At 46.8% G+C, this 22,396-nt stretch overlaps 1 protein-coding gene across 4 annotated transcripts in view; it reads right to left on the bottom strand.

The window, feature by feature from the left end:
* Window positions 1-22,396, bottom strand: part of ALDH1L1 (aldehyde dehydrogenase 1 family member L1) — a 685,374-nt gene that overhangs the window by 331,003 nt on the left and 331,975 nt on the right. For all 4 annotated transcript variants that reach the window (XM_069643393.1, XM_069643394.1, XM_069643395.1 and 1 more), the window contains one exon: window positions 20,863-20,964. In XM_069643393.1, the coding sequence (XP_069499494.1) occupies window positions 20,863-20,964 (102 nt within the window). The remainder of the gene's footprint in view (window positions 1-20,862; window positions 20,965-22,396) is intronic.

Here is a 22,396-nt window from a genome sequence, read left to right on the forward strand (position 1 = left end):
CCGGCGGGTCGCGGATGCCTGAGTGCTGCATATCCCAGGCGCCAAGACCCAACGGGGAGGCAGGTGTACGTGCTACCTCCGCGTAAGACAACGTCCCTGACAGGAGCGCAAGCCCAAGTATTGCCAAGCGCCTGGGTAGCACGTCGCCACCATGGAAGAGGTTTTAAACGCCTTACGAGAATTAAAACACGAATTGCAAGCTACTCGGCATGATTATGCAAATTTGGCGGGTCAGGTCCATGCCCTTACGGTGCAAGCCAATGCCCAAGCTGTTCCGTTGCCTCCGGACCCAACTCCACCTGTCCCAGTCCAGGTATCGGTGACCACGGAAGCCCCTATTCCCTTGTCCGCCCCCGAAAGGTATCATGGGGATCCACATAAATTCAATCAGTTCATCATGCAATGTCAGTTGCATTTTATTACTAAGCCAAATGTCTTTCGTACCTCCCAGGCTCGTTCGGCTTTTGTGATCTCTTACCTTGGGGGGGACGCAGCATCATGGGCTACGCCATTAGTGTCTAAGGACGATGAGCTTTTATACCAATGGGACATGTTCCTTGAGGAGTTTGGGAAGATTTTTAATCGAAGGGCAGCGACCCTGATTAAGGATCGAGAGCTACTCACCTTACGTCAAGGTGGCAGGGATTTAGTTTCTTATGTCACTACGTTTAATAGGTTAGCAGTAGAAACGGATTGGCCCCAAGAGAAACGCCTGGCCTTATTCTACCAAGGGTTGCGGGACGAAACTAAGGACCTCATAGCACAGGTTGATCCCCAACCAGAAACGTGTTCAGCTATGATTGATTTAGCTCTACGGTTAGACCAAAGGCAGAGCGATAGGAAACAAGACAGGAAAAAATGGGATGCAAGGCCCCTAGTACGACTAGATCAACAGGCTAAAAATACCAGAGTAGAGAAATCCTCCGAAGAACCAATGCAGGTAGGAACCGTGCGAGGCCCTCTCAGTAAGGAAGAAAAAGACAAGAGACGTCGTGAGAAACTCTGTCTTTACTGTGGAAAGGCAGGACATTTTGTTCGAGATTGCACCAGCAAGCCTAAGGGAGAGCAGTCGGGAAACGAAAAAGCTCGCCAGTAAGGGTGGCCCCGGCGAGCCAATCTGAAGACACCCCTAAGTATCTCGCTAATATTCAGCAATCAAAATACTCACATGTAACAGTTTCCGGGCATATTAGTTGGGAAAATCAGCGTATGCCAGTTAAGCTGATGATAGACTCAGGAGCTACCGGGAACTTCATTGACACCATCTTGGCACATCAGTTAGGTATTCCTCTAACCCTTAAGAAGCATGAGGAAGAAGTGAAATCCGTAGATGGATCACCCCTGATCTCAGGTCGCATCACTCAGCAAACCAGGTGGTTACATTTGGAATGCGATACGCAGCATCATGAGGACATCAGGTTCGATGTCATCGCAGCACCCCAGTTTGGAATAATTTTAGGGTTACCTTGGTTGGGTACCCATAATCCAGACAGACTGGGTTCAAGGTTCGTTGTGTTTCCCGTCAAGCTACTGCTCTAAGACCTGTCTGCAGGTTGGTAGGGTGTCAACCAAGGAAGAACAAGTAATAGGAAGTACCGAAACTATGTTACCCGCAGTGTACGAGTGCTATAGGGATGTATTCAGTAAAACCGCTGCCGAGACCTTACCACCCCACCGAACCTTCGACTGCAGGATAGACTTAGAACCAGGTGCATCTATGCCTTGCAGCAGAATATATGCTCTAACGGAAGCAGAAAATGAACACCTAAAAGCTTATATCGAAACTAACCTAGCCAATGGGTTTATACGCCATTCTAAGTCACCTGTCTCGTCCCCCTTATTCTTCGTCCCAAAAAAGACCGGGGACTTAAGGACATGCATTGACTATAGAGCCATAAACCGTATAACCATAAAGAATAGGTACCCCCTGCCGTTAATTTCCACTCTGTTGGATCAAGTACGAGACGCTAAGATATTCACCAAGCTAGACTTGCGAGGAGCCTACCATCTTGTGCGGGTGCGTGAGGGTGATGAATGGAAGACTGCTTTTCGGACCAAGTTTGGCCTTTACGAGTATCAAGTCATGCCATTCGGGCTCTGCAACGCTCCGGCCGCCTTCCAGCACTTCCTGGACGAAGTTTTGCGGGGGTATCTAGACGTTTTTACCATGGTGTATATCGACGACATCCTAATTTATTCCCACAACCCGGAGGAACATCAAAAACATGTGGAAGCGGTCCTACAACGCCTAAGGGAACACCAACTCTACGTAAAACTAGAAAAGTGTGAATTTCATCAGTCCACCATAGAGTTCTTAGGTTTTGTTTTATCCCCAGACGGCATAACCATGGACAATAAGAAAGTGAAAGCCATTCTGGGGTGGCCTTCTCCTACGTCAGTGAAGGAAGTGCAAACGGTGTTAGGCTTTGCCAACTTTTATCGACGGTTTATTAATGGGTTTGCAAAGATGGTGCAACCTATCACCCGTCTACTGAAAAAGGGAATCACGTTCCTTTGGGATGCAGCTGCAGAGACTGGTTTCCAAGCCCTGAAAAACGCATTTGCTTCAGCCCCTGTGTTGCTTCATCCAGACCCCGATCGCCCCTATATAGTAGAAACGGATGCCTCCAGCTATGCGCTGGGGGCAATTCTGTCTCAACGGGATAATTCAGGTCAACTACATCCTGTTGCATACTATTCGCGCTCACTACTTCCTGCAGAGCGCAACTATGTGATTGCAGACAGGGAACTTCTTGCAATAAAGGTGGCCTTCGATGAGTGGCGTCACTACTTGATGGGTGCCCGTCACACTATCACCATATTAACAGATCATAGGAATTTACAATTCCTGAAATCAGCCAAGGCCCTAAGCCCCAGACAACTACGTTGGGCGATGCTATTTTCAGAGTACGATTTTATAGTGACTTATCGTCCTGGAACAGAAAATAAGAAAGCCGATATCCTATCCCGCTACCCAGAACCAGATCCTAAAACACTAAAGGAGGAAGAACCAAGGCCTATCGTGCCTTCCGCACGCATCATAGGCAGCATCACTGTGGATGACATATTCAACGACATTAGGAATGCAATGACTGCTCAGGAACTAGCACGAAAGACTTCACGAACCATTAAAGAGGGACTTCCTTTCCAAGGAGCGACTTTATATTTGCCTACCACACCCATTCAACTGCAAGCTATTAAATGGTGTCATGATTCGCCATTTGTGGGACACCCGGGGGTTGCCAAAACTTGCGAATTATTGAGACGTCATTTTTGGTGGCCTAAGCTACGACGAGACGTCCAGCAGTATATATTAAATTGTGAATGTTGCTTGAGGAACAAAGCGGACCATCAAAGACCTGCCGGAATGCTGCAACCACTACCAACACCACCAACGCCCTGGCATACTGTGTCCTTGGATTTGATTGTGGACTTACCCGCTAGCCACGGCCTCACCACAATTATAGTAGTAGTATATTCTTTAAGTAAGCTAGCTCATTTCATACCTTGTAAGGGGGTTCCTACAGCCAAAGAATTAGTCGAGCTTTTCCTCCAAAATATTGTAAGGTTACATGGCATCCCTCAATGTATGGTATCTGATCGGGGTTCTCAGTTTACGTCTCGTTTCTGGCGGGCTTTCTGTACATCAACTGGTATTGATATGAGACTATCTACCAGTTACCACCCAGAAACAGACGGACAAACTGAACGAGTCAATCAAACACTCGAACAATATTTACGATGCATGATCTATGATAATAATGTTTCCTGGGCTGATACTCTCTGGTTGGCAGAATTGGCTTACAATAATGCTGTACATTCATCCACCAAAACAACACCCTTTTATGGTACTTATGGTTATCATCCGCGATTCCAACCTGTTCCCCATGGGGCTGTTGACATGGTACCTGCGGCTCAAACACACAGAGAACACTTAGTAAAGATTTGGAAAAATATTCTTACAAATTTAAACAAAGCAAAACTAGCATACAAAACATCTGCTGATAAGAAAAGACGACCGGGCCCCCAGTACAAAATTGGTGATAAGGTCTGGTTGGCTACACGGAATCTCCACTTACATGGTCCCAAGAAGTTTCAGCCAAGGTTTATAGGCCCATTCTTAGTAGAGCAAGTTATAAACCCAGTAGCCATCCGCCTAACCTTACCACCTCAGATGCGTATACACCCAGTGTTTCATGTGTCTCTATTAAAGCCGGCACCCGCATCCATTCACCTAAAGAGGCCTCCTCCCATCGACATACAGGGAAACCCAGAATATGAGATACAGTCTATTTTGGATTCACGCATACAACATGGGGTACTACAATATTTAATAGATTGGCTAGGGTATGGACCCGAGGAACGATCTTGGGAGCCAGCGACCAATGTTCATGCCTCTCGTTTGGTCCGACGGTTTCATGTCAACAACCCTACCAAACCGGGACCTGTTGGGAGGGGGAGTACTGTCAAGAATCCTACTCCTGTACGAGTAGCTGGGGCATATACTGTTGCCAGACAGCCTAGCAGTAACAAATGTCTTTATTTTAGGGCCCTCCTGTGTCCAAAGTGCAGGCACAAGACTTGGGACCAGCCCTTCTGGCATGAAGTCCTCAAACGCTGGAAAAAAGAACAGAAGACTACATTTCCCAGAGGCCCCGCGCAACCGCGAGCCTCTGGGAAGCTTAGGGACCACGCCCGTCCAATCGCGCATGCGCGCAGAACCCACGTGGATCTACGCTTGCGCTACAGAGTCTCCGGCAGAGAAGACGTGTCTCCGCGGGCTCCTGCAGGCTGCTGTCAGCGGGGCCATTCCCCGCCTGTGAACACTGCAGGTCCCGCTGCTCGCTAGAGATAAGTGCTTTCACTCGAATAATTCATTGGTTGGGAGCGTGGGCGTGTGGGGAGTTTTTTGTGCTACTCAACCGCTCCGACTCCGGGGTGAAACACCGCGGATTGGGCTCCGGCACCGGCACCATTAACCCTTGGTTGGCAGACTTGCATGCCGGACTCCAATGTAGTGGTGTACCGGGGCACCCGATGTCATTAACCCTTGCTTGGCAGAGTTGCATGCTGGATGCTATGTTGTTGTGAACCGGCACCATTAACCCTTGATACTTTGAACAGCAAGCTGCATGTAGACTCCCGCATCACTCGAGCTGGTTGAGTTCGTGAATGTCTTACGCAGTTACGCACCAAATTCACAGGTGTTTTATTTCTTGTAGTGGCAGATCGCCGACTACACGGCCTCGTTAAAGAACATTGGAGTGATCGATCCATGACAGAAGCCCGTACTTCTTGAAGCTAAGTGTCTTAACCTTTGTGTGATTGTATTGCTCTTGTGTTAACGTTTTGGGGGGCATTTTCCTGTGTGTGTGTGCTACGGTATAACCTATGAATCTATGAATCTGAAACCAGAGGAGCTATCTGGGAAATGTGATGTGGTATTGCCTAATGCATCCAAGCCAAGAGAAATAATCTGGGTGTTGGAATTGGTAAGCACAAGAAAGTGCTAAGGTGCATGAGTCTGGCAGTACCAGAGAGCCCACGGAAGACCCCGGAGGGCTGAACGTATATTTTCCCTGAACTACCCCATCCCTATCCAAAACCTCTCCCTTTCCCTCAACCCGGTTTACCTAATTCCCCCTACCCATCCAAACCAGCGGACCCTAACCCTCTTTCCCCGGCGGGTCGCGGATGCCTGAGTGCTGCATATCCCAGGCGCCAAGACCCAACGGGGAGGCAGGTGTACGTGCTACCTCCGCGTAAGACAACGTTCCTGACAGGGGCCCGCTGGAGTCTTCCAGGCCATCGCTATTGTTCTCTTGACCAAAATGCATGAGATGTCCATTAGTTTCACCAAATGTTTAAATTTGCCCGGTCTAGGATATATACCTAGTAGGCACTCTCCGGGCGTCCAGTCGTATCTTACCATGCCAGCTTCTGCGCAGGATTGTTTGGCTTTGAACCAGAGTGATTTCACTTTGATGCAGGACCAGAACATGTGGATCATGTCTGCCTTGTCATTTCCGCACCATGGGCACGTTGGGGGTATTTTCGGGTTGAATGAGGCAATCCTGTGGGGAGTCATATATGTCCGGTAAAGGACATTCAGCTGTATTTGTCCGAATCTGGAATTCCGGGACACTTTCTTGGGGTAGATCAGTGCTCTCTCCCATTCCTTGTCAGTAAGTGGTGATTCAAGATCTGCCTCCCATTTCACCTTCAGTGCCTGACCTTTGGGGTTAGGCTTGTCTATGAGTCTGTTGTAAAGTCTGGAAACTGGTCTCCATCCATCTGAGAGGTCGTGCATTTCCTGTAGCAGTGGGTCTGGGGTGGGCTCTTCCGGCCAGCTGTTCCACTGCTTCTTAGCGATCTGTTTGATCCTGTGGTACCAGAGGAACTGGCCCTTGGATAGTCCTTCAATGTTCTGTAACGACTCGAAGTCCCTGAATTCCCCATCAGTGAACATGTCTCCCCATGTATATATGCCTGCTTCCTCCCATCTCCTGGTAGTGGGAAGTTCCGCCTCCGACTTGCACACATCCACCATTATGGGGTTATCCGGTGAGTACGGATGTTTCACTTGCCTTACTTGACAGGCCCTGGCCCATATCTGCCTGCCCAGCTTGACAATCAGCGGAGTTTCGGGAGGTAGCCGAGGGGGAAACCATAGAGTTTCTTTGGGGATTAAGTTTGTGGAAGATTGCCTGAGTAGTTCCAGTTCGGCCGATGTGTCATCAGACAGCCACTTCGTAATGTGACTGAGCTGGGCCGCCAAGTAGTAAAGGTGAAGGTCTGGGAGTTTTATTCCGCCTTCCTTATGTGGGAGAGACAGCGTGGCCAGTGTGAGCTTGTGTCTGCTCGGACCCCACAAGAAGTCCTTGATGATGGCCTCTAGTGTCTTGAAGAAAGGCGGGCGAACGTAGTGGCAAATATTGGCAAAGAAGTACAGGAATCGGGGAAGGATTATCATTTTGGCAATCGCCGCTCTACCCACCATTGACAGTGGTAGTTTGGACCAAAATTTGATTAAACGCCGAAGGCCGGTGACTGCTGCTATAGTGTTATGTTCGTGTGTGAGTAGCGGGGTGTGACCCACATTGATTCCCAGGTACCGGAACTTGTCAGGTTGCCACTGTATTCCGATAGGCGGGAGGTCGTCTACTGCAATGCCCCTCAGGTTAGCTAGGGGGAATGCAGTTGATTTGTGTCTGCTGAATCGTATCCCTGAGTACTTTGCATAATTGTCGAGAACTTCTAGCGTTGTGGGTGCGTTGAGCTCAGGGTTCCTCAAGTAGAGAAGTACATCATCCGCGTATAATGAAATTATGTTGTAAACGTTGCCCACCTTAATGCCCGCATCAAAAAACTGTTGGCGAAAGTATATGGCTATTGGTTCTAGGCCCAATATATACAGCATGGGCGAGAGTGGGCACCCCTGTCTCGTGCCCCTTTGTATTGCCCAGGATCCCGAGACAATTCTGCCTGTTTTAACCCTTGCCATGGCCAAATATAAAGTACCTGGATCCATCTGATGAAGCCCGCACCAAAGCCGAAGCCCCTCAAAACCTCCACAAGCCACTCCCAATAGATAGAGTCGAAGGCCTTAATGGCATCAAGTGACAGTATCGCCAGGTCCTCCTCTCGGTCGTGGGTTTCGGCCATGATGTGTTGTAGTCTCCTGAGGTTGGCCGTGGTGTTGCGTCCTGGGACGAATCCATTTTGATCTTCGTGAATTATGGATCCTACCACTCTGGCGAGTCTGTTGGCTAATATAGAAGTGAGGATCTTGCTGTCGTAATTCAGCATGGCCAAAGGTCGATAAGAATCACAATCGGTGGGTGACTTGTGCGGCTTGAGCATTGGAATAATTATGGTCTCTTTCATGGTGTTGGGCAGGATGCCATTTGTGTAGGCTTCCTGATAAACTTCATGCAGGATGGGGGTGAGAATGGGTTCGTAGGTCTTGTAGAATTCGGGCGGGAGACCATCACTGCCGGGGGCTTTGCCATTAGCGAGCGATCTGATGGCCGCTGTCACATCTTCGGAAGTGATTTCCGAGTCCAGTTCCTCCCTCTGCTCGCTGGAGATTTGAGGGAGGCCTATCTCCTCCAATGTTTCGATTAATTCTGCGGCGGGCACCTGGGACTCGTGGGCATACAATTTGGAGTAGAACTTAGCAAAAGTCTCGTTGATCTCCATCTGCGTCTTGTGTGTTACTCCTTTTTCGTCCTTTATCTCCGTTGGCAGGTGTTTAGGGTGTTCCCGCTTGCAGAGCCAGGCAAGCAATCTGCCGGGTTTGTCAGACTCGCTGTGGGATCTGGCGGTATGTGTTGCGAAGTCAAATTTCTCCAGTCTGACCCATGATTCCTGACATTTTATACGGGCTGTTTTAAGGATCTTCTCGGACTCTGGGGAAATGTCAGGGGCGGACTCTAGTCTTGCGATCTCTAATTCCTGGGCCTCAAGAGAGGACTGTAGTTGTCTGCGGGTTCCGCCCGCTCTTGAAATGATTTCTCCCCTGGTAACCACCTTCATGGCCTCCCACAGTGTGGACAAGGTAGCCACCGATCCCTTATTGATTTCGACATATTCCTCTAGCTTCTCAGCAAGGTCCTCTCTGAACTCCGGATCATCCAACGCTGCTGTAGGCATCCTCCACATGGGAATTGGAGGTTTGGGTCCACGCAGCTGCCAATGCATGGCGAGCGGGGAGTGGTCGGAGATCGATCTCCCCAAATATTCAGTGGATGTGGCCAGTGGAGATTGTTCCTTATCAACAAACAAGTAGTCGATCCTTGTGTGGACGCCATGTGGAGCTGAGTAGTGTGAGTAAATTCTGGCCTCTGGATGTTGCACTCTCCAGATGTCTACCAGGTTGAGCTGGTCGAGTGTTTCCGTCAAGGAGGTGGATGCGGGATTGCTTGGCTGAGGAGGAGGGCGCGATCTGTCCTTGCTTAAATCCATGACGCAGTTGAAGTCTCCCCCCCACACGAAGGTCCTGCCTCGGTGTTGTGCCAGTCTAGCACTCAACGTGCTTAAGTATGACGGGATTCCATGCTGCGGAAAGTATGTGTTAATGAAGCACACTGGGGTTTGTTCTATGGTGCCCCACACTGATGTATATCTCCCTTCCTTGTCAGAATCCCAGCCTTCTAGCTGGAAAGGCACATTCGGGTTCACCCATATCAGTACGCCTCTCGCATATTTGGAGTAAGGAGACCCCCTCGTGGTCCCATCCCATCGATCTGTTAACTTAGACATGGAGTCCGCTGTAAGGTGGGTCTCTTGTAATAGCGCAATCGAGACCTTCTTCCTCCTGAGGTAGGACTGTACGCGGTTCCTTCTGAGGTATGAAGCCATTCCCCTCCCATTCCATGTCATCACAACAAGTTGCGACGCCATCGGATCGGTGTTCTGAATTCGTCTTGGAGTTCTGGCCCGCTGGCCCGGTGGCACAACGAACCACAGATGGCGTTCTGCGGGCGGGGGGCCCCTGGTTCATGAAGTCTTGTGTCGTAACTTGCCACCATCTTGTACTTTACCAACATTGATGATTCGTAGACTGCAAAACCAACTAAACTAATAACATAACACAAACTGGTGCGCCCAGCGACTTCAACACTGTCGCGGTGCTCAGGCGCTCTCGAGCCGTCTGAACCCATCCGGGAATCGGGCGTGAGCTGGGTCGGGCGGTGAACTGGCCCAATTGGATTTTCTGCTGGGGGTAGGGTTGGTGCGAGGCGGCAGGGCCGTGCGAGGGCCGCTTCCATAAGTTAAACTGTTGTTTGGATTACCTGCTGGGGTCCGGTTACTGGTGGTGCGAGGAGACTCGGGACTTAATCATCATTCCGAGGAGGATCCTTGCCATCGGCTAGGTTATTATCTTCTAGCCACATATTGGCCGCCTCCGGGTTTTCGAGAAATATCGCTCGCCCACTATAAACAACTCTCAGGCGCGCGGGGTACAGCAGCCTGTATTTAATGTCCAGTTGGCGAAGCTTCGCCTTGATCGGGACGAATGAGTTCCTTTCCCTCTGCACTTTCTGGGTGTAGTCGGGGTAAATAGTAATTTTTGAGTCCCCCCTTTCAATGGGACCTGCTTCCCTGGAGTGCCGTAGGATGGTTTCTCTATCTTGAAAATTCAATATTTTGGCTATTATTGGCCGTGGATGCGAGCCGGGGGGAGGACGTCTCTGGAGGGATCTATGTGCCCTTTCGACCGCAAAGCCTTGGGTTAGTTTTCCGGCCCCGATCTCTTGTAGCAGAAGGGTTTCGACATAGGATGTGGTGTTTAGGCCCTCTGTTCCCTCCGGGATACCCAGGATCCTGATGTTCCCCCGTCTGGCCCGTCCTTCGGCTTCCTCCGCCCTTTCCTCCAGGAAGGCGACCCTCCTCTTTAGATCGGAGACTTCGGACTTCAGGGTTGTGGTGGCCCCGGACAGCTCCGTCGTGGAATTCTCGACGGTCGTTACCCTCTCCGTCAAGTTGCGGGCATCTTGGCGGATGAGTTGTATGTCTATTTTGAACTCATCAATCTTGGAGTCAATGTGGGTTCTCAGTGAGGCAATGGCATCCAATATCTGAGAGCGATTGTCGTTGACCTCCCCTTCGTTCGGATGAGTGTTTTCGGAGAGGCTAGGTCTGGACTGGGTGGAGGTCTTCGCCTTGGTCGAGACAAAGGAGTCCATGGTGGCGGCCCTGCTCTTGTTCTTGGTGGCCATCTTGGAGCCGCTGGACGTAGATCGCCGAGTCGGGGAGCCAAGTGCAGGCGGCCCAAGGGTGCGGTGGTGGTCAGGGGCCCACCAAAGGGTATTATGTAGGCTCACGCACCTTGAGTTTCAGGGCCCCCGAGTGCTTCGGCTGGAATCAGGTCGTTCGGGTGATGGCCGTGGGGCGGGGTGCTGCTTCTCAGAGGTGGCGAGTTTCTCTTTATGTGATGCCATCCACGTGGTTCTAGTTGTAGTCCGCGTTGCATAAATTGGGCCAGCCCAGGGGTAACGGAGTCAGGGGCCTGGGGGCCTGTGTCGATTCCGAACCAGTGTCAGACAGGGGTCGCCCCCCCCCGGCCTTGTTGCCGATCCCCAAAGCGCTCCGTCAGGGGACGCTGGTTCAGGGGCTGCGTGAAGCTGTGCCAGGCGCCATCTTGGATCAATGCGCGGCGGAGGGGAGGGTGCGATCCGGAGCCCGCTCTTCCTCACGGGGGCTCCGAAAATTCTAACACTCGAGTAATTCCTAATGGGGAGCACTTCCCCCACCGATGCGTGCAACCACTCTTGTACCGGAGAAAAAGGATCAGGAAGCGGCGTCTCGGCCGGAGCCCGGCAGATCAGCTTCTGCCCTCCATCGGCTCCAAGCCACGCCCCCAATGGCAATGTATGATATCCGTTTTGTGTAATGGCAATACAAGGAATATCTGGGCAATGTTGGGGGGAACTGAGAAGGTGCGCCTATTAAATTCCATTTAATGAGGCACAATGGGAAACCTTATTGAGAACTCGTAATAACACAACTATGACCGCCCTCTGTGCCCAGACCTTTCCCAGCCCATGGAGAGACCTTTTGAAATTGACGAGTGGGATATTAATTTGAAGATTGGCAAACTAAAGGCATAACGAGCGCCAGGACCAGACGGTCTGGCTAATATGTTGTTGAGACATAACCCTAATTTCTCGGCTGTTAAAGACTTTATTTGATAAAGTTGTAGGGGAGAGCCGAGTTCCCTGCTCGTGGCAGATGGGGATATTAATTCCCGTATTAAAAGGAGGGAGCCCTGTAGATATAGGTAACTATTGACACCTTGCTATGTCGGATTGCACAGGTAAATTGTTCACAGCATTTCTTATGAAGGAGTTGCAGAGGTGGGTGGGCCTGGTGGGAATTGTCGATCGAAACCAGGGTGGTTTTAGACCAGATTATACCACAAGCCATAATGTTCGACTCATGGACTTTTTGGTGGAACAGGCCAATAGAAAGAACACACCTCCATAGCATGCCTTATTTATTGATTTTAAGACTGCTTTTAATTCAGTGAACAGGCATCTTCTTTGGAAGAAGTTAGAATGTTATGGATGTCCCCCAGATCTATTGTACTATATCAAGTTACTTCATATGGATGCAGGGGGGTCCTTGACTAAGACAGTTGTCTCAAATTGTGGTGTTACACAGGGTTGTGTCTTGGCTACCCTTCTTTTAATTTATATTTATCTGATCTTCCCCATTGTCTGGCATGTGTTAGGGGTTGCCTGCCAAAACTCGATGAGACCCACTGAACAGTACTAGCATACGCAGACAATCTTGTGCTATTAGAACACACTTGCACAGGCATGCAGGAGGTGGCCACGGCTCTTTGGCTTTATGCTGAGTAAAATAGTGGTACCATTGGCTCAAGTCCTACCTCGCCAACCATTGGCAGTTTGTTCAGATAGACTCATAGACTGCCAATGCTACCCGTCACCTGTGGCGTCCGGCAGGGTTCCATCCTCTTCCAAGTTATCTTCAATCAATGCATGGAGCCACTGGGAGCCCTCCTAGCCACACACACACACACGCAACATCCACATCCACCAATATGCTTGACGACACACAGCTATACCTCAAGATCGACTCCATCAAGGACATTCATAGTCTCAAAACCTGCTTATCGCTGATCAAGTCTTGGATGTCCAGTGCATACTTGAAGCACAACCCCTGCAAGCCCGAATTCCTACAACTCACCAAAAACACCAAACACCCAGACATACGGATCTGCCCAACAATCATGAACTGAGGGCTTCACACTGAGCTCCCCTCCTGCGCCAAGTCCCTCGGGTTCAACATCGACAAACACCACTCCTTCAAGACACACATAGCTAAGAAACTGCACACAGCTTGGTAACAGCTCTCCCTCCTGCAGAAAGTCAAAGTCGTCCTCCCTCCAGACACCTTCAGATCTGCCGTTCATGCACTGGTCCTATCCCACTTGGATGGGGAAATGCACTCCTTGAAGGCCTCCCGTCATCCTCCCTTGTGCCCCTGAGAAGCGTCCTACACGCAGCTGCACACCTCATCAAGGGTCTACACAGATATGAGCACATCACCCCGGCCCTCATCAACCTTCATTGGCTCCCACGATTCACCATCAAGTCTTGCTGCATCATCTATAAGGCAGTTGGCCTCAAGTCAACCAGCTGCCCTGCAGAGAAACTCTAGTGGGCAGCACACGACCAGAAGCCAGCACACGTGAAAACTTGATATCGGCCACTGCAAAAAGGAAAGGGCCAGAAAACAAGCCATCTCTGCCTACGTCCCAACACATGCAACCTCCTCCCCATCAGCATCAGACTCACCTCCATGTTCCTACAATTCAGAAAAGAACTCAAGACACACCTCTTGAAGGAATCTCTCTGCCTCAAAACCTAGGCCATCACATCTCCCCTCATGCCACCTGACTAGCTAGACCACGCTGCCCCTATCCTCCCCATCACCGGGTACAGCTGTACCCTCCTTTGTGCCCCTCTGTATCCCCACCCCACTGCATATCTGTTCTGTTACCTCTGAAAAGTGCTCAGTTATGCATCTGTACTGTTGTATACCTCTGTAAAGTCTTCCGTTATGTATCTGTATTGTTGTATAACTCTGTAAAGTGTTGTGTTGCTTCTCGAAGCTAGGTCCGCACTCAATGAATGAAATAATAATAATGTTTCTTGCTTAAGTTCTGTAAAATTTCAATTGGAGATGGTATGAAAACTTTTAACATAAGAGTGCATTTGTTTTAATCTACTAGCTTATTTTTTAATTTTGAATCATGAACTCAACTGGAAAAAGCCTTTAAGCAGTGCAGCTAATTTAGGATTATTAGAGACTAAACCACAGAATGTTAAAAGAAACCCCTATGTCCGTGATAATTGTGCATCTTGGACTAAGTAAGGTGAAACTAGTGCGGGGTGGTAACCATAAGAATTCTGCCTGAACAGGAGGTAAGGGTGGTCTATTATGAGAAGGACTTCGAGTTAGAGTATTCTACAAAGGAAAGAAATATAGTCTGACAAAAGAATAAGGTGGAGGAGGTCAACAACAGCTTACGCAGTAGTCTAGGATTGTAGCAAGGAAAGGGAGGGAATACGGAATGAGAAGGATCGAAAAAGAAAAGGGAGTGGTTGAGGGCAAAAGTAAAGGTCAACTCCAAAGAGACGGTTAAGCCAAGTTCAAGTAGCTATATTGTACTAAGGGTACAATAAATGAAAATATCAATCACATTTCTGAAAACCTCAATGTATGAGTTGCTAGCATGGCCGATTGGTTATGAATTGAAGGTGCTCCTGTGGATTAGAGAATGCCGATATTCACTATGACTGTGGACTTCACAGATTAATTTTCTTTGTTTTTAAATTAAAATTGGTTATTTATAATGCACTTAATACCCAGAGGTTTCTAAGCGCGGTCCCGGGGATCGAACCTGTGTTGCTCCGCTTTGTCTTCGTTCCAAGGCGAGAGCGTTGCCCCTGGGCTATCCCCCCGGTGATGATAGATTAGTTTAGTCTGAGTAGCAGGAGAGAGGACCACAACCTAAAATTATATAGCACAAAATCAAGATCGGAGTGCCTAGGTCCATTCACTAGATGCAGCATTGTTACCAACGAATTTGGATGGTAATGATAATTATGGATAGCCATTTCAGATGTAAAGCTACAAGGACCATCCAGATGTATTTTTATGTTTAGTTTCTTTTTTGTACAGCTTATCTTTGTTTTCTGGCTTGGCACATGCTACACGAATCCCATGACATGCTTATGTTGGTGCCCTACCCTGATCCCAATTACCCAATGAAGTTGTTGAACTCATTTGTAGTTTGAGAAATTCAAGGTATGATAAGACATGATATAAGTCAAGTCGACAAGACGAGGAAGTGGAAGACAAAGGGGAACAAAATCTTACTAGGCCTTGTGTCATTCAGATCGTGCAAGAGGAAGGGAGAGGAGAAGTGCCAGGGGCAGGGAAAGGGTGGTGCTGCTCGTGTTTGAGAGAGGCAGGGAGGCTGTTCCAGAGGGAGGGATAAGCTGAGGCGAGAGATCTAAACCTCCCCAAGGCAGACACTAAACAATGCTCTGTCTAACATGACTCCACTAGTGACAGGAGCTACTCTTGGCAGAAAGGTAACACAAACACGAACAAATAGAAAACACTATCAAGAGAGATTTTTCGCATTATTAGAGGACATGCAAGTGCGGGTGTGGCAATGGGTGTACTGTCACCCACTTGTTGGGATAGCATTGTATAAGAAGAAACACTTCGCTCGTATGCAGATTTAGGTTCTCAGGAAAAATCATAATCCAATGTTATGCATTAGCCAGTAGCGCCGAGTAAGGCAACTAACCTCCGGCAACAACCTACAAATAGAGGCAAGACACTACGAAAAAAGAAAATTCTGCGGTACAGCATTCTCATGTCGAATTGCTAACATCTGGAACACTATGTCCAAAGAAATTAAAACCACAGAAGACCACATCACCTTAAAGGAACAGCTCTAAACCTGGGTATTCAACAGACAATGACAACCTTGAAGGGACACCTGCAACAACACCACCACATACAAACAACTTGAGAGGAGACAAGATGGACCAAAGAACCACAACCAGGAACATGGCTAGAAACCATCAAGCAGCAACCAAAGAGCCGCGCCAGAGGTGCCAACAATACCAACCGACTTACTAACCCATATTCCCCTTCCTACTCCTCCAACATTACTGACGCCACTACAGCAGACCTTGGGCCAGCCACACTACACAAACACTCTACTATGCTCCCACCCAGTATCTCCAGATGCTTTAGCACAGAACGAACCACCCACATAGTCAGTAAAAGAAAAAAACGTGCAGTTTCTGGCAGTTCGGCCCCTGGACAGTTGGGGATAAGTTCTCTTGCAAAAAATATAAAATTGCTAATAGGAGTCCAATCTAGATTGCAATAAGTAAATGCATAGATATGTAAACCAATAAGAGCTAAAGTGGCTGCATGAGCCCTCCTACATACCGGGACGTCCTGCTGCAAACTACAGTGATCACATGTCTAAAAATGGCAGCTATTGACACCAGATTGTAGACCACACAGACATGGCAGCTCTAATGTAAAAGAAAACAGATGCTTGCAAGGAGAGAGTATTGACAAAACAATATGGCAGGAGCAGGTCACTCACCCCTGGAAGGTCAGACAAGGTAGATACACCTGGAACATCTAGAAGCAGAGCCAGGGACATCTAATCGAGACACCTCACAGGTAGGAGCAGAAGGGAGATGGAGTGGGCATAGGATCCTCGTGCAAGATCAGCAACCCAGACTTCAACGGCCCGTTCCACACAATTTCTGAATAGCCCAAAGAATGCTAGGCTTGCAGCACATTTTCTCTTAAACAGGTTAATTAGCAAGAACAACCTGATAAATAGAACTCTTTTAATCCATGCTGAAAAGGTGCCTTCCAAGCAGGGACGTCCTTTCACCAAAATGCGAGGGGTACCGGAAGTGACACCACAAGACCCTTGACCTTCTGGTGACATCACAACCTTTCACCACTTGACAAAACAGGAGGTAGCATCACATGGCATTATTTCTAAGTACACTAGGGAAAATATGGTTACAATATTACTGTCAAATGATATACATTTATACAAGAATGGATCATCATATTTATCATTAATATCAGCGCGTATAGGCCCATATTACCAAATTACTGTGAATGTAAGCAGACGTCCAAGGTGAAACGATAATGATGTGTTATTATATAGCACTTACATTTAAGCGCTTCATATCGAACAAATATACATACAATGTTAACCAACCTGTGTTGGTACTCATTTATCAACCTCAGCAGGATGAAAGGCTGAGTTGACATTGCCGGGAGTCGAACCTGCAGATTACACACACATTGCAGCAACGAGTGCTTAACCCACTGAGCCATCTCAACCGCTATAGCTATCAGAAAACCAGTCACTACAGAAACAAACAGCCACATGCTGCTCGCCATAGCCCAGTAGCCTCAATTTCGAAAAAAAAGAAACACAAAAGGTTTTAAAAAAATAATAATAATAATAATAGTTTAGGGGTAGCAAGGAAGACCTCAGGGGTCACAGGTGCGGCCCCTGACGACCCCTAAATGACGTCCCTGCTTGCAAGTACTTTATTATTAATACTAGGGCTTTTATTGAGCTCAGACCTAGTTCTGGGAAGCAACGGAGCACTTCACAATCATAGGGGGGAAGAACACAGTGAGGGAAGCAGAGATAAAGGGATCAGGAAGCTAATATAGGAGGGTAAGGGGCAGGCAATTGGCAGCAAGGGATCTACAAGCAACTACAGGAGGAGACAGTGGGGAGCAGATCACCGAATCTCAAGTAGGGTGGAGAGGGCGGAGTGTGTGGACCTAGGTGTTATGAAGGAGCCATTAATTGAAGCAAAATGTGTACAGCTCTTTCTGAACTGTAGATGCGTTGGGTCAAGTCTGAGGTTGAGGGAGGAGGTTCCAGGGTCCTGGAGCGAAGACAGAAAAGGACTAGCTTCTGGTTTTTCTTCCTGCACCGTTGGAGCTCAAGTGTGCACATTTCCCTACTTTTGATGGATTGTAGGCCTCCGAGATAGAGTTTCTCAGTGAGGTAGCTTGGGGACTTCATGGTGACAGACTGAAGTATGACACCCGCAATTGATTTGTAACAGCTGTTTGTTTTGACTGGGTTTTACTGATCTGCTTGCTTGCAAGATTTACCTGAAATCTGACAATATCAAATGCATAGAAATATACACAGACCTTCGGATACTTGGCATGCCATGCGATATGTGATATATCATTGCTGTGATATTTAATACTTAATCTCAAATCCTTTATACTTCTTTCTCAAATCTGGTTGAGTTGCTTGGAATAATTATTGTCAAGATTGCACCATAATTTTCTATTTATGTATCACAGGTGGAGCTTGATGCTCTATAAACAGAAGAACGTGCTGCGGACAAGGACAGTTCAAAACAATAAGTGGCAAAGTCAATAAATTTGCCTTTTCTTACAAATGCTACTTTTTTTCTCTTGCAGTCATTATCAATGCCTTTGAGAAGAAAAGTATGTTCTCTCCACTTGTACATGGCTAAACCGACGATTGGCTATTGTCCATGCCAATGCTTGTTTGAGGGTGCAACGCTTAGTGATAGCGTGGCTACTAGGCATTTCACAACTTCTTAGGTGACCACAGATAGCACCAAAAACACATTGAAGTGTGTAGGTAGTGCCCTGGACACATGACAAAATGTCAATTGCATGCTATTGGGGCATACATCAATTTTTTGTGGAACTAATTAAAAGCTGAAAGGTTCCTAGATGGTGACCTTTTGAATTTGTACAAGTCCTACCACCGTCCATTTTATTTTGTGGCCTTTCTTTGTGTGGACCACTGCAAAAATAACTTTACAGAATGTGAAATGTTAAGCTTGATTTTTGTAGAGTTTATAAACAACTGATCTTATATTAGCCAATGCAAATAGAAACTGATCTTATCGATATTGTACCCATCCTACCAGGGTCTCTCTCAGGATTCTCTCAACTTAGGATCTTCTTGGTTTTTCGACTTTGCCTCTCCTTTCAGGTTACTGGGGTGGATTCCTGGGTGGACTACCCCGCCATCTCCCCACATAGTGTGCTCCCTTCATTTTGGTAATTGGTGGTCAAATTGACCTCAATATTTTTGTGATAAGTTTGGTTGACCTAGGCTTGGTACTGTCTGAGAAGCCAGGCTCACACATCAATTTCAGGAGATGGCATTGAGAGGCAACCTGTATTCATTGGCTTGCAAGTCAAGGATAAATCAGCATCCTGCACCTAATGGGCCACCGTCTGCCTTATCTGATCTACCCTCTAGTCCCCCATGCTTTTATAAAGCACTTGGTCAACTGAATACAGAATCTAGATATCGGAATATAGCTATCCAATGCTTAGCCTTCCAGCACACTTATCCCTTCACTATCCAAAGCAATTAACCCATTAATGACTGTACTAGTCTATCCTTACTTCAACTTCCGCTTACGGCTATTTCTAGTCTGCTGATCTTGCTCAAGCGCCGCCTGATCGACACACCATGATGACCTCTGGTCGCTTTTGAGTGGCCTCATTGCCCTCACTAGTTTAAACAGGTTAAGTCTTTCATCTTTGGCCTAGTTACCTTAGCCATGCAGTGACCTAAAGTACCAGCAGCACGGAGCATCTTTGAATGAGTCCATAGGTCAATGAATTGGCAAAGCCAAAAGGGAAAGGTGGGGCTAGAAAGCCTGATATATAAAAAGAATTGTAAGGAAAGTGGGTGATATATATCTTACTTCATAGGAGCTTCAACAAATTTAGGCAAATCAATGATCAGTGTCCTCCTGAAAGAAATGTCTTTGCAGTCTCCTCATCTCAAACACTTATTTATATATTTTACGATTTCCTACACAACAGTTAGACTTAAAAATATATATATATTAAACATAGGGGAAGAAGAGAGGAGAGTCATGGGAAGGAACCCACCATTAAAAGAACAAGCAAAAAGTCAAACTATCAAACAAAGGTCGACCAAAAGTACCACAATAAAACAGAGGTTGACGAAACACATACTATCCCTACTTGGATATGGCAGAACATCTGCGGTCTCCCTTTCTCTGAAGGGAGCAGAGAGTAGCATGTCTGCTTCCCACAGGTCTCTCTGTCTTTCCTGGTATTGGGTAGGAGGTACATTGACTATTACCTTCAATCACCTTCTCTGCGGTTTGAAATATGGGCTGTTCCAACAGCCCCATATTGGAATTCACTGCAATTTAATTTTTGGTGCCATGCGGCTGTCTGCCTAGTTTTCCACGGGAAGTGCAAGTTGTGCCTACGGTGTACGGTCAGTCGGGACTATAGTCTTTGCTTGGCAAACACAGGTATGTTGTTTCCGAATAATACCCGGGGTTAGGTTTGAACGCTACTCTGCAGTTTGTCCCAGTCAAAGGCAGGGGCTTGCTTACATATATTCCCCTTGTAATGTTTGAGGGGCGGATGATATCAAAAGGGAAAATAGAGTACTGCGTCTCGGAGGGGGCGACAAACCCAGAGAATACGGCTCCATTCCCCCTCTGAAGCACATCGGGTAGCAGCCGGCCCATCCCAGTCCCCTCTGGCTTGGATGGGGAAGGACTCCAGCTCACCACATTTAAGACCATTTTTTATTTTGTTTAATAAAACGTTATTTTTTGAAAACGAACAAAAGGAAAGTGTACTTCATTTGATTATCTCCTGAATTATATACACAATTTCTTAAAACATGAATTAGTCGCCAACATATAAATACCTTCTCTATTTTATAACTCCATCCCACAACCCCAACCCCAGCTGCTTTAAAGTTTTAAGAATATGCAGGAGTATCCAATCACATCCAAGTTTAGTAAACCATTATAACATTTTTAAATAATTGTCAATTTTTGTGGCGATATTTAGAATTTAAACGTTCATTTAAGAGTATTAAAATGATAGACTTTTGAAAAAAGAGGGTTTTCTTTCTTAACATATATGTGGCAAAAGAAAAGACAAACAGCCAGTGACGCTATCACAATGCTGGTTTAACTCTTGTATCTTTAGCAAACATTACTCTGGTGATGGTTAGCAAAATTTCCAACATTGCAGAAAGTGCATACTAATAATTATTTAGGTCGATACAGTGTCAAAATGTATACTACACGGAAAAAAATAAATGTAGCGTCGGATATTGTGATGGGTTTGTGATAAAAAACAAAAATCATCTTCACTAAGCCAATGTCAACAGTCCAATACCTACGCCTACAATCAACATGTGCTTGTCCAGTATATAAACCTCTCTTATTGAAAATGTGTTACCTTTGCTGTTTCCTTTTTCACAATGGCATCATATGTGGCTCCGTCAGTTGGTTGAGGAATCTTTGGTGCAGATCCATCTGCAATCATTCTAACAGCTTCCACCTGCAAAAGCAACAAAGACTGCTTAGTCATATGTCTATAGTCAAGCTTAGCTATAATTCTGCCAGCTTAGTAGGATTCTGTTGCGCACACGCATGCAGGAAGCATAGGTCTACAATGGAAACATGGCATGTGCCCCTAACACAACACTGAGTGGCTGATTCACAGCGGCTATGTACACTCTGCAAAACCTAAATCTCTGAACACCACTTCACACTGCTTTTTCAACACCATAGGTACTGCATGCTTAATTCCCTCGAGACTGTGCGGAGCAGACATTACTCATTTTAGAAAGGGAGACCAGAATATACCAATATTTACCTGGTCGGCCTCTATAACCATCTCTAAAATAATCGCCAATCAAAGTTTAGCTGAATAGGTTGACCATAATAAGATACTTGAGGATTCCCGGAGAAGTTTGACCCATTAACCTCCATCGTTTGGCAGGGTATCATTACTTAAGAAGCCCCAGTTTACACTGCCTTAATGGGCATCTCTTCAGACTTCAACATGTCCTATAGGTTGAGGCTGTGAACCCTGAGGGCCATGGGTATCCTGGCTGCTGTACTGGTCATTATCATTTGATTTCATCAAGATTCAGAAGCGATGGTAAAGTTCGATTTGGGCCGAGTGTGTTCTGCCCACTATTATATGACTAGAAAGGTCCAATTGGTTTGTATGGAGGCTCCCCTCCTACTTCATCTTTATACCAACCCCTTACACTCAAGCTCCTCTCGGTGGAACTAGGTGTACCACTTCTAGGAGGGGAGCCCTCCCCACTCCCAAGCTATGCAGATGAGGCACATTAGCTTGCAAGAACACCATTTGACCAGTCCTGGCTAATAAAGAAATGTGTCTGGTTTTATGGCATACTTAGAACTATCGATAAATGTGTCGAAAAGTGGTTGGAAAGAGAAATGACAGCTACTCTTTTTGACAAAATTGTATGCAACTGGAAAGATTGAATGAATTTGTTTATTTTGGTGTTGCCCTTTTCTGAAAATCTCAATGAAGCAATCGTTCCCACACTAGGCAGTTGTCCATCAGATATAATGTTGTGCATTTTCTATAGAAAAATCTTTTTCCTTTGCCGGCAGCGAGACTGAGCTTTAGGGTGGAGAGCCTTTTAGCTGGTTACAAGCAGTAGAAAATCAATTTTTAAAGAGATTATTGTATCTCTTGGCCCTCGCTCCTTCATTTGAAAAACATAAGGAGAACAACATAAGGAGTAAAATATGAGGTTCACTGAGGTAGAGGGGATCATGCCCGTGAAGGCTTAGTTCGTCATTTTATATATAGATCACATGGTTGGCCTACATAAAACAGGAATAGTGCACAATTGGCTTCAGGAAATGGTTTCTTTTTCCTAAAAAGACATCATTGAAAGAGGATATTAAAGGAACGTTTAAGTGAGCGAGATGCAAAACCTCATAAA

Source organism: Ambystoma mexicanum, chromosome 2p (genome assembly GCF_040938575.1).
Source record: "Ambystoma mexicanum isolate Mex_15411 chromosome 2p, UKY_AmexF1_1, whole genome shotgun sequence".
Taxonomy (NCBI): domain Eukaryota; kingdom Metazoa; phylum Chordata; class Amphibia; order Caudata; family Ambystomatidae; genus Ambystoma; species Ambystoma mexicanum.